The 13,034-nt window shown below is 38.9% G+C and overlaps 2 protein-coding genes across 4 annotated transcripts in view; one reads left to right on the forward strand and one right to left on the reverse strand.

Annotated features, from left to right (window-relative positions):
- Positions 1 to 4,680, forward strand: part of LOC146482767 (pyruvate dehydrogenase protein X component-like) — a 6,471-nt gene extending 1,791 nt beyond the window's left edge. Inside the window, exons 3-6 of one of the 2 annotated variants that reach the window (XR_014864061.1) lie at positions 472 to 795; positions 1,417 to 1,820; positions 2,297 to 4,100; positions 4,131 to 4,680. Coding sequence is in view for 1 of the 2 variants with exons in the window: in XM_085106850.1 (XP_084962976.1) it covers positions 472 to 795; positions 1,417 to 1,820; positions 2,297 to 2,599 (1,031 nt within the window). In the remaining variant the exon portion in view is untranslated. Of the gene's footprint in view, positions 1 to 471; positions 796 to 1,416; positions 1,821 to 2,296 lie in introns of both variants that reach the window. The other variant, XM_085106850.1, reaches the window with a different exon arrangement.
- LOC146482768 (mediator of RNA polymerase II transcription subunit 16-like) overlaps positions 3,622 to 13,034 on the reverse strand; it is a 34,112-nt gene continuing 24,699 nt past the window's right edge. For both annotated transcript variants that reach the window (XM_085106843.1, XM_085106842.1), the window contains exons 17-23: positions 12,249 to 12,326; positions 11,470 to 11,573; positions 10,424 to 10,538; positions 9,715 to 9,828; positions 7,868 to 7,936; positions 5,858 to 6,065; positions 3,622 to 5,155 (exon numbers count right to left, since the gene is read on the reverse strand). In XM_085106843.1, coding sequence (XP_084962969.1) covers positions 5,002 to 5,155; positions 5,858 to 6,065; positions 7,868 to 7,936; positions 9,715 to 9,828; positions 10,424 to 10,538; positions 11,470 to 11,573; positions 12,249 to 12,326 — 842 coding nt within the window. In that variant the 3' untranslated portion in view covers positions 3,622 to 5,001. The remainder of the gene's footprint in view (positions 5,156 to 5,857; positions 6,066 to 7,867; positions 7,937 to 9,714; positions 9,829 to 10,423; positions 10,539 to 11,469; positions 11,574 to 12,248; positions 12,327 to 13,034) is intronic.

Genomic DNA, 13,034 nt, shown 5'->3' on the forward strand with positions numbered 1-13,034 from the left:
CTATGAAGATACCACAGTTGAAAAACCAGCTTGTGCATAATGGAATTTTTTCGAGAAAATTTGAAGTGTTGGATATCCTGATGCATAATTCAAGTGTTTCACTTCTCTTCTCAAGCAAACCATGAAATAATGAGATAAAAATATAAATAAAATTGCCAAATTTCCAGTCTTGCAAATAAGGCAAAGTCTCACTATTTCGGAATTTGAGGTATAGGATTTTGTAGACCACTCACCAGGTCTTGAAATCTCATTTTCTGAGATTGCCAGCAATATTTACAATGAATATAACAGGCTTCAGTTTATATGGTCTTACAGTACAGCCTGTAAGTTTTTATTTAAAATCACTGTCTCACTGTCTCTACTTGTTTGACACTTGTGGTCAAGAGTACATCTTGTCAAAAGAAATTAATTGAAAATTCTGCTATCTCTATGAAACATTTATTTCAACCAAATATCTTTCTTACCTTATAGTCCCACAAAGTAAACCAGAAGACACTTCAGATCACAGCAGCCCCGCTCCCAGTGATGCCAGCACATCTGGTCTGATATCCCCTGCTGTAAGATTGCTTCTTGAGACCTATCATTTGAATCCCAGGCTCATCCCAGCAACAGGTCCTAAAGGAATACTGCTGAAGGGTGATGTGCTGAGGTATGTGGCACAGGAAGGGAAGCCTTTCACTAAACCTGAAGAGGAAGCTGGGGTGCCTGTGAAAAAAGCTGCACCACAGAAAGCTCCACCTACACCTCAGCCAACAGCTCCACCCCAAGCAGCTACAATTGTAGCTCAGACAACAGGTGGGTGAATTCTTGACTCATGAGATTGTGATTGTTTGGTTGAAGGAAGAAATGTATCATTGAAACACTTCGGCCACATCCAGAACCAGGATTGGTCACTCTCAGTGTGGATTGACACCTTCTACAAAACATTTGGCAAACCATCCAGGAGGAAGGTGTACATGTACTCTTCTGAATTTTTGACAGTGGGTGGTAAAGGGTGCCTGTTTCACCAGAGCTTGACTCAATTTCAGACCAAACCTTAATATTTCCATACCTGTTTCCAGGCCTGACTGCCAAAATCCACAAGCTAAAATTCCCCTTTACCAATGCACTCTTGTTTTTAGAAAGCCAGATTTGTTGTTCATAGTGACAGTGTCAACCATGCAACATTTTGCTGCATAAACATAAGTTCCCACTTTCGGAGAAAACAAGGACAGCTAGTACTAAGGAGTACTTTACCCAGTTGCTTTAACATCTTAACAGACTTTTTCCATACAAAATGGCCAGCATATCCAAGTTAACTACAGTATCTTGCCTGCCTGTTCAAAATGTAACTGAAACTTCTGATTATAACGAGCAACATCATTAAAAGACATGTCAATAGTGACTTACTGATGTTGTGTATTTCTTGTTTTTCAGATACCAAGCCTGTTTCACCAAAACCAACTTTGGATGCAAGACAGGGATCTGAATACACTGATGTACCCCACACTAACATGCGACGAACTATTGCTAAGAGACTTGCTGAATCTAAAGCTAGCATTCCGCACACGTATGCCTCCACGAACTGTATAATGGACAATCTACTCAAGTTAAGAAAAAGTTTTGAAGTGAAAGTTTCTGTAAATGATTTTATTATAAAAGCAGCAGCCATGAGCTTAAGGCAAGTTCCAGAGATGAATGCGGTGTGGAATGGGAAAGAGGCTCAGTTGCTTAATGATGTGGATATCTCTGTTGCTGTGGCAACTGATGCAGGGCTTATAACACCTATTGTCAAGAGTGCTGACAACCTTAAAATTGCAGAGATCTCATCTACTCTCAAGGTACCATTAAATGAATTGATTTCATATACTTGGAGTCAAGTGGCAAAGTTTTCCAGTGGCAGTTTTGAAAGTAGTTGATTTGAGCTTGGGTTTGGAATTCATTGCCTTTAAATATGTGGCCAAAATGGGGATACACTGCTGTCATAGCATGGGGATCCAGGGGAGAGGGGGTGGGGGACCGGGGCACTGAGGTACATACTGGTAAGGAGGTACAAGGAGTCCTTTGGGGGGGGGGGGGGTTGAAATTAGCACTTGGGGACTTTTTGGGTGAAAACGTTTGGACCCTTTTTCAGGGTCTATGCAAAAAAGAGTGGACTTTTTTGGGTGGTGTTCTGGGCCATTGGATTTTTTTGGGGGGGGTCCAGTTTTAGCACAATGAAACGTGACAGGGAGGTGCAAACAAGGCTTCAGTTATTAGGCAATAACTGAATTGTAAGACTAACACTGATTGAACCTTTTTTTTTTGTCCAAATTAGGACCTGGCCAGTCGTGCAAGAGAAGGCAAGTTACAGCTACATGAGTTCCAAGGTGGTTCTTTTACCATCTCCAACCTGGGAATGTATGGTATCACAGAGTTTTCAGCTGTAATCAATCCACCCCAGGCCTGTATCATGGCTGTGGGTGGCACTCGTCCTGTGCTCACTGCTGATGAGACAATTCAGAGCTTAATGACAGTCACCCTATCTTGTGATCGAAGGATGGTGGATGATGAATTGGCATCAAGATGGCTAGAAGCCTTCAAAGGGAACATAGAAAATCCATCTCGGCTTCTACTATAGACTCTAGCATAAGATGATTTTTAAGATCTGTGTAGGCGCATTTTTTTTTATGGCACATCATTGATGGGAGAATTATGAAATAATAATGACTGATTACATGTACAGTCATGTATTTTGTTGGAAGATTATGATATGGAATGAAAGAATAATATTGTATAAAAGAACTTTTAAAACAGACCTCTTCAGTGTGCAAACAAGATTTTGTTGACAATTAATTTTACTTTTGGATAATACAACATGAACAGTCCAAATGGAAAAAAAAATGCATGTACTGTCCACTCCCTCAAGCTGAAGCAGAAACCACTTTGAGGTGGACACCTCCCTGATGCAGATGTTGTTGGCTCATGTGGTACCAGCTGAATTTCATTTGTTTGTCTGTAGCTGAACTCTCTATAAGGTGGATACCCCTCTAAGACAGACTGCTAGAGTTAGTCCTGAGGTTGTCTACCTTATAGAGAGTTCACTGTACAGCTGCATGTCTCCATATTAGACAGTCATAGTAGAATAGATCTTAGCTTAAGACAGTCTGTTTCTCTCTCGGATTTTCTGTTGTGGCATTGAAAAAACAATGGGCAAGAAATACAAGATGCATCTAGGATTCAAACCCTTTGCTTTGGTGATAGTGCTTGGCTGGTTTATTACTCAGCTAACCGTAAGAGAAAGGAGAAATGCAAGTCGTCTAAGCAAGAGAACACAGATGAAGTTTTGTTTACCCCTATTTGAGTGGGCTTGGTGATGGTAACACAAAATGTCATCCGTGTTTTTAGGCTATCATTAATTTGTTTGGTGATATGCAAATTATGAAAGAAAATACCATAGTATCACTGTTTGCACTCCCTGGGGATAGTGTTGTAGTCAGGGATCAGAGTAGCCCATCATTTGATTACAGATATTATCATGAGAATTTTCTATAAGCCCAGACTCATTTATGCAAATTTGTGATGATAATTTTCAGTACATATATTTTTCATCCACTCATTCTTTGTGACCACCAAAATAAAATTAATAAGACTTAAAGGCTGTCAAACCAAAATAATCACTATTAATTAACCAATCACAATAAATTTAATTAAACAAGCCTATGAACCAATTAGAACTTGAACAAAATCCTTGACAATGGCATCAAGCACTGGCAAGTGCATGTGAGTCACAACAAATCAATGGCAGTTTTCTATGGTCTATACTCTTATAGACCTTAAAATGACCTCATAAAATGTTCAAAACTCATGTGAAAGGTTTCACTGCCAAGTTTTGGACATTTTATGATGTCATTTTATTGTCTGTGATAGTACAGACCATAGAAAACTGCCGTTGATTGTTTTTTGCAATAACATGGTAAAAGTATGAGCGGAATTAGTTGAGAAAGTGTGCATGTTACATCTGATGTCACTGTTATTGTCTGTCCTCTTATAGACAATAGCTACGAGCCAATCAGCGGCAGGAATTTTGACAGTTATTGTAAAAATGGTTTTAGGTTGAATTCTAATTGGTTCAGAAAGGTGTTGAAGTTTTTTTTAACCAATCACATTAGAGTAGTAAGAGCAGCACCCAAGAAAATGCCAAATTACGTTTGACGCATAATCAAAAACCACTCTTACTATCAGAAGCACAGTCGACTCAAACCTTCAAGGGAAATTGAAAAATGGTTGAGTTATCGGGAATTCGAGTTATTGAGGGTAAAATTATATAGAAAATGACCTGAAAGGAAAGGAAAATTGGTGCGAGTTAGCACGAGGTCAGAGTTAGGGAGGGTTCGAGTTATCAGGAGTCGACTGTAGATGTTTAAGGACTTGTCGGGTTCCATAACTCTCAGATTAAAATGATGAACGGTTTATTGTCCCTTACAATAATATATTTTCAGAGAGCAGAAGGTGTCGTGAAATCTTGATTTCAACATTAATGCAACACAAAATAAAATGTATTAATTTTAATATTTTTTTTAAAATTGAAGTAAAAGTTTTGAGTACAACAAAGGCCTAACGTCTTGATAAGAAGTATTAAAATTAATGCAAAGTATTAGTTTTAGTAAATAACGTTGCATTTTAAAAATATATTAAATGTTTCTCTGAATTCATCAGGAACACTGTTTTTGTTTATACCTACATGTATCTTAAGGCAACATCTTTGTTTATGTTTTAATGGCATGAAAAGGGAATATAATAATGCTCACAGACTTGACCCTAAAAACATACGATGTAGTAACAACTGACAACCTTGGTATTTAATGAAATGTTAAATAAGTGTTGTACTGTTTGATATCTCTCCAAGTGCTTCTAACCACAAAAAAAGGTTCACACACAAACAGCAGTTCTTTCCTGTGGTGCTGTTTATATGTTGTACAAGGTCTTTGTGAGGATGTTTGTTTCTCAATATTTTGAAACTTGATCTTGCAAAGTTTGATCCTAATCACTAGCCACAGCAACACCCTGTTGTTGTTCTGTGGATGATAATCTCTTCCAGCTGCCTCCGCACACACATGCCCTGACCCATCTTTGTTCCCAGGCCCTTGCGGCTGCATGGTCACTTATGCCATCTATCATTGACACACAGTTACACCTGAGAATGAAGAATACTTGGTCAAGATGTTACTTTTCAACTCCTAATAATTAGTAATCCAGCAAAGATAATTCAATAATTTAAGTTCTGCTCACAGCCTTACATTTTAATTAGACATGACCTGATAATCAAACTTCCCCTCGCCTCTTGTATCAAGTTCCAACATACAGTAACTATTAACTTTCTTTACACTTAAGTTGTATATTAAATAACGGCGAGTGTCTTTCTTCTATTTAATCTTACACATGCAGTTCAAAATATATGTTTCATATATTCATATTGATCTCATTATTCATCCTTCACGGGTATATTACGAACTCACAATATGACCAGCTCCCAGTTGGCTTGATAGCTCAGTTGGTAGAGCACTAGTGCACCAGCATCGCAGAGGTCATGGGTTCGAATCCAGTTCAAGTCTGAATTTTTTCAGGCCTTTTTTTTTCACAACTGCTTAAGTTGCATTAATCTAGTAACTGCGAGAGTCTTTCTTCTGTTAACTAATATATAAGTAGCTTGATCATTACACAATTATTCAGAATGCATTATTAATCATAATGCATCAAAGAAATCAATATCAAAATTATCAAATTATCAATATCAAACTGCAATACTACTTCTGATGCTTCATCAAACACCAGATACATGTTTCAATAACAAAAGGAAGATAATTATTTTAAAATTATAACTAAACTAAGCCTTTACCTGGTGCATTGTTTTAACTTGATTTCTGGTGAGTTGTCCAAAAAGATCCTTCTCACAACATCAATGGTATGTGAGCCATCGGCAGGCAGTGGGAATATGGCGGACACAAATGGATGAAAGATCTGATGTGATGTTTGTAACACTGGTTGAGTACCAAATTGATACAGGCCAGGCCTGATTTGTCCACTCACTACTTTCCCAGACACTCCTAAAACCAAATGGCAAACATTGTTGTCTAATTCAATTGTGTGCAATCTCAGGTTTAAGTCGTCTTTTACTTTGAAAAACCCATTCTAAAATGTAAAAATCATATTTTTTTATTCTGCAAAAACCCAGGTCTGCAATGTAAAATTATTCCTCGCGAAGCGAGGTTAATAAATTTGTCGGGCCGAGCCGGCCCGAGCGGAGCTAAGCCGCGCGAATTCGAGCGAAAAATATATTTATATATTTCGTTGAAGGTGTCCGCACTGTTGCCTAGCAACAGTGAAAAACAAAGTATGAATGACGTCAGACTGTCTGGCGGCGCCTGGAGCAAAATTTGCATACATCGGGAAAGCTTGCGTGCCGGGTCAAATTTCAACTACAATGTTCATCAATATTCACTGGATACAGAACTATCTCTCCAGAATCTTTTCCCTTTCTTCCAGATATCTTTTTTTGTGAAAGATTACATTAAAGAAATTACACGTTTTGTGGCCGCGGTAAAATAATTTTCCGTGGGAAATAAATTCATCGAACACGACAGCGCTTCACGCACGTTGTTCATTTCGTCGCGTCAGAAATAGATTTTCAACCGCAAACTAACCTGTGGAACGTCGAAAAGACCATGCTCATAAAAATAGTTGCCATGTTCAGAAACCTTTTAATCTCCTCATTTGATGCTAAAATATGAGTAACGTGGGCTTTCCACCCAGCCCCAGCTTTGCGAGGTTTTGCGAGTCACGTATTTCTAGTTTAAAACACAAGTTAATGAAACGTCAAAGAAAAACGGAGGCGGTGTGGCCCATTGGTAAGGGTGCCGGACTTGAAATCCCGAGGTCCCAGGTTCAAGTCCTGCCTCAGCCACGCTTGTAAATAGCCAGCTGGTTTGCCTCCTTATTTGTTTCCCGTTATTTCTGAGTGGAATGCCTGTAAACTAGCTTTGGGTAGCTAAGTGCATTTTCATTATAAACAAAGCTTAATATGTAATTATTATTCCTCGGCCCGAGCGTAGCGAGGTTAATAAATTTGTCGGGCCGAGGGGGCCCGAGCGGAGCTAAGCCGCATGAATTCGAGCGAAAAATATATTTATATATATGTATGTTTATATATTTCGTTGAAGGTGTCTGCACTGTTGCCTAGCAACAGTGAAAAACAAAGTATGAATGACATCAGACTGTCTGGCGTCGTCTGGAGCAAAATTTGCATACATCGGGAAAGTTTGCGTGCCGGATCAAATTTCAACTGCAATGTTCATCAATATTCACTGGATACAAAACTATCTCTCCAGAATCTTTTCCCTTTCTTCCAGAAATCTTTTTTGTGAAAGATTGCATTAAAGAAATTACACGTTTTGTGACCACCGTAAAATAATTTTCCGTTGTAAATAAATTCATCGAACACGACAGCGCTTCACGCACCTTGTACATTTTGTCTCGTCAGAAATAGATTTTCAACCGCAAATTAAACTAGCCTGTGGAACCTCGAAAAGACCATGCTCATCGAAATAGTTGCTATGTTCAGAAACCTTTTAATCTCCTCATTCGATGTTACAATACGAGTAAAGAGAGCTTTCCACCCAGCCCCGGCTTCGCGAGGTTTTGCGAGTCACATATTTCTAGTATTATAAACGCTTCTGCAATTTGGTAAAGGGAAGAAATCAGGAGGAGCAAAGTTTCTAGACGTCTAATCGTATTAATGAATAATTATATCAAAGTTGAAGGATGTTGAAGGTTTAAATTAATCAGTGAAATTAACTCGCGTCTCAATAATGTCGTACAGAATCACTGAGCCAAACTGTCCTACACTTACCTCTATTTAAACTTGGCATTGGCACATTCTGAAGGAAGGGCGAATTTGGAATAAGAGGAGCTGCTTCAGCTGAAAATAATGTCAAAAAGTGCAACGATTTACATATAAATTATACTATCAGGAGAAACAAAACATGCCAAAGATTTCATATCTCTAAGCAAAGATCTCCACTGAGCCATTTTGTTGTCAGACAGTATAGATTATGACCACTCAGTTTCTTCTGAAATAGGATACGATTTTATTGGGTGATGTTTTGCCTGATATGAAAAGTTCTAAGGTGTAATAATTTTTGCCATTTTGACCCAAAAGGGGGGATTAATAATTTATTATTGACCGAGCAGGGGAAGGGGTAGGGGAGGGGGGGGGGAGGCATCTGTCTCAAGAGACAATGGAAGCACCATGGTTTATTTCTGGGAACAGCATTTGGAGTGACTCTGGTGCTGCCAGTCCCAGCCTCACTTGCCGCAGGGCAAGTGTGTACGTAATGGGTGAAAGGAAGACTGGGCCAGCAGCCTCTGTCCAATTTCTATTCCTCTTCTTCTTCTAACCCTTTTTGACATCCTCTCTGATAGTGTATCACCAGCAACAGATTCACAACTGACTTTGTGTGTGTATTGGATGTGGGGGAGGGAAGGGGGGCCTTAACCCTTTAAGGTGGCCGAACACAGTTTGCACGCGCTTTACAGATTCTGTTAGTGATGCTGTTAAGCGCGCGCTAGGGTTGTGGTAAGCAAATACTATCGATCCCTCAATTTTATACCAAATGGATCGCAAAGGTGAGTTTTGTTCTTAAAATAACTCAGTTTTTCGTTTTTGAATCCTTCTTCATTTATCACCGAACAAAGAAAGTGAGTTCATGAAGCGCTAAGCCTTTTCCCACGCTTTTTATCTTTGCTGAGAAAACCTAATTAAAAGCCGCGCATGCGCATTTGACCAAAAAATTGTGACTGGTTCTTTTAATTGAAATGAACTGTTTTCTAAGGAAACGCTCGTTAGAATTTTGTGAAATTTGACAAAAGAGTAGTTCTCTAAAAGCGTAACTCGCCTACAAACAAAAACCAAATTCTAACGGAGGGTATCTTCAAAAAACATAAAAGTGCAAAACCAACATTTACAGGAGATCTCTCTGTTATAATTACATGAAAGCAGCGTCACTGTGTCAGTATTTTGTGAGTTTTTCTGTATACAAAGAATGGAAAAAATCTAACGAGTGCATTTTCTAAAAATTAAGGAGAACCATTATTTGTGGACGGTTAATAGCTTGCTGCATTGCCATGGCAACGGCACCTTGCTCAACGAGAAGTATCAAAATTTATTCCCTCTTGGTTAATCTTGCACCATGCTAACTTCGGGTACTCAAAAGTACGTCGTTTTCAAATAATGTTTACTAACATCTGTATACTGGAAAACTGTGTTCGGCCACCTTAAGCCCTAAGAGTGATCATCATCAAATTCCTCCTTCTAATGTCAATGCTTATTCAACCCCTGAAGTGAGAATTAAGGACATGATCATACAAAGTGAATTTTCTACATATTTTAACAAGTTCTTCCTAGTACTTTTATAAGAAAAGTATGGGGACATGACAGGAGAATTTGTTCTTTGATATCAGGGGTTAAAGGGTTAAGGGTATCAAAATTCATGCTTTAGTCGTAAAAACAAATAAATAAATAAATAAATAAATAAATAAAAAAACAGGGTTATGTTTTTGAGCCCTAGGCTGCATTCCCCAGTTGAAAATCTGAGAGTTACTCTTGGGATCTGTTAGCCCTCACTGTATGAACCCAATTCATTTCCCTGGCCAGCAATTTCTTTTACAGATCGAAGCAGCTTGTCTGAGACAACATACCAGCCAATCTGTCTTCTACAACTAATATGTCAGGCTCATCTGCACTGGCTTGTCTGCTCAGAAGCCAGATTTTAGTGATTATCTTGAACAGCAAGGCCAGTGACTCATTCTTGTCTGAATAGAAAACAATTACGTACATACATGATGAGTATAAAACACTTTTTGAAGGAACGAACACTTGCATGCTGGTGGTGTAAAAGAAGGGAGTGCTTTCAATGAGTATAAGCTGGAAGTTTGTGGTATTTAGTTTAAAATAGTGCAGACAAGAAGAATACAAGAAGCTCAAAACTAAGGCCCCCTTTATATGGAGAAAAGTTGTCCCGGGTAGAAGGGTCACTCGCCTACCAGAGCTACCCTGGGCGAGCCAACTTTTCCTACATTTCCTCACAAAACTTGCTGAACCGTTTACATGAAAAAAAAAAAAAGTTGGCTCGGCTGGAAGGGTGACCCGCCTAGCCGGGTCACCCTTTTTCGATGGTAGGGTCACCCTCCCAGCCTGGCCGACTATTCTCCATATAAATACTTAGTCTTTGGCTCGCCTAGCCGGGTCAACTCCGTCAAGGCGAGACAATCAGGGCATGCGCGAGCGCTGTTGGCTTAGGCAAAGGGGTCAACTTTTTTCTCATATAAACACTTGCTGAAGTTGACTCGGCTGGGAGGGTGACCCTCTTTCCCCAGACGACCTTTCTCCATAGAAACGGGGCCTAACCTGCTGATGGACTGATAGATGGCAGCACTCCAGGGGTGGTCTGACCCCAGAGACGAATCAGAATCAGCATCTCACGTAAAGTGCCCAGAGTGCTTGTGTCACGACTCAGGCTAACCTGCAACATGAAGCAAAGCAGATGTTATACAAAGCAGCCAATGCTAGCTGTGTTCAGCTTGACTAATTAAAATGTGTTTCTGAAAGTGATGAATTGCACTGCAAAAACTGCAATTAGGGTTACATCAGTGAAAATTAAATCAGGAACCTTAAAAAATAAGAAAATGCGAAAAGAAAAAAAAAAAACAACAATGTAAGTTGCCTTTCCTGACATGAGGGTTAATTAATCTACTAGAAGTCCAATTTTCAACTTCGAATTTTCGTCATTATCTGGACAATTCAGCTACAGACATGATCAAAACAAACTTTTCCATCTGTAGTGAGGAGTAAAATTGTACAAATACAGTAGAGCAAAAAAAATTAGACACCAACATTCTCCTAATTCATTAAGTCCTCTATAATTTAATTAATATTAGGATATAGCCACATTGTTTAAACTAGATGGCTTAGGAGGGGCACAGCACCCTGTCGATGGAGCTCTGTTCAGACCCATGTAGTACCCCTTCCAAGAAAGTAGAAATACATTTTGCTTTCCTTTTTGCCATTTTGAAAACCCAGGTGCTTGAGGCATGCTTGAACATACTTGACTTGTAAGTAACTATTATCTGGAAGGCAGGGGTTTCATTACAATTTTGAACTGTTGGGCAAGAGGTTATTGCACTTGGGCAGGATAATATTAACTTGGAAATGTTCTTTTACTGAAAACATTGGTTGAGATCATGTTAAAACCAGCCGGGCAAAGAACTTTGTGCTCACAGATGGTGAATTTGCCCAGTGGCTGGCCCTTAATGAAACTCCGGAGAAGAGTGTGTTAGTACTGCTGTGTCTACTGTATCTCATGTCATGGGGTGTCACACAGGAAGGAACTGAAAAGGAGACTTGTATGTTCAGATATATATTTTACCTGGGAGGGCAGCCATTTGTATACTCACCCCTGGTGCTGAGTCTTTGTTGTGATGCGATGTAAATGCAGCAATCACAAACATTGCAAGATCAGTCAGCCATTGAATGAGTGGAAACAAAGACAGCAGTGTTGCTAAAAAACGAAAATAGCACCAGAATGTATACAGTGTATGTCAATATTGTATAGCTGGTAAAGGGTGATAATTAAAGTACTAACAGTACTGTAGTTTATAAACACATCAACATGATATCCATTTAAAACCTCCTTAATTGGTGCCAAGAAAAGCTGACGAATATAGCAGTCAACAGCCTGCCCAGCGCCATCTTTCATGCACCTCAACAGACTAGCCTTGATTGCTCTAAATGAATGCTGAAATCATCTGTTAAGTCTTTTTTGCGAAAATATCCTAAAAATTGACACAGTAGGCCTTATTCTAAGTTACTTGTTGGGCAAAATAGAATCACAAGGAAAAGAAAAATTAATTAAAATTGCTAGTTCAGGGAAAAATGCACAGCATACCGTTTAGTCCAATGTGACATAAATGTGCCAGCCAAAATAATGTAGCAATACATGTTTTTTTTTTTTTCAAATCATTTAAACTTTGAATACATTATGATACACTGTAAAAATGCTTGTGGTGTTGGTCTGGAGCAGCATATATACTTTGTTGAAATCCAGTTAACAGTTTACATGCTTGGTTTCAACTAAAGTTCAGAGGGATATACATCCATTTCTCCCAGCTAGACTGGCAAGACAGATTTAAATGTAAGACTACAAAAATGTCAAGTGTATGTCTGTGCGTCTTACTGCTTTCTAGAGTCAATTCCTTTGTGTCCAGAGCTTGTAGCACTTTGTCAACCTCAACATCCAAAACTGTTGACATGTCTTCAAAATTCAAGAAAAAATACGAAATCAGTAAGAATGTCTAAAGCAATACTGTGTAACATTAACTAAAGTTTAATTTCAGTTTGTGGGTAAAACTGCCAAGTGACCATTCATATAAAAGCTACTGAGCAGAACTTTCCTGTGGTGCTGTTTATTATGCTGTACAGCGTGGTAATGTAACATGATTCTGTGTCTGAAAACCTGAAGTGTGACCATTCAAATGAAAGCTACTGAGTTCTCACTACTTCCCTTTGGCACACTTTGTTTTGCTGTCCACTAATATTTGTTTCTGGGGCTAAAATTGTAACAGTTTAACTATTCAAATGACAACTACAATCCTGGACAAAAAACCTTGGGACAATAAGCTTAAAATTTAAAACACATGCACTGTTTTGTCCATTAAGTTCCTTTCCCCCTCTCTCCTCAAATCACTGTTGAATTGTAAGTAGCCTTCTGGACACTTGGCCTCAACATTTTAAGTTGGGGTTGCAGGGTGAGGGGGATAGGGCAACAACACTTTCCTCTTGGTGTGCATAAAGAGCATGAAGAGAGATAACAAAAATACATTGTAATGAGTTCTTCGTCTATGATTAAAAACAGCAGTACTTTTCCTTGGAGCTATTATGCTGTCTTTCAAAGTTAGGGTCTGCAGATGGAATGATATTCTAGAGTATGGTGATTCAACTGAAAGTGAAAATGAATGTGACT

Source organism: Pavona decussata, unplaced genomic scaffold, assembly GCF_977016875.1.
Source record: "Pavona decussata unplaced genomic scaffold, jaPavDecu1.1 SCAFFOLD_44, whole genome shotgun sequence".
In the NCBI taxonomy this organism is placed as follows: Eukaryota; Metazoa; Cnidaria; class Anthozoa; order Scleractinia; family Agariciidae; genus Pavona; species Pavona decussata.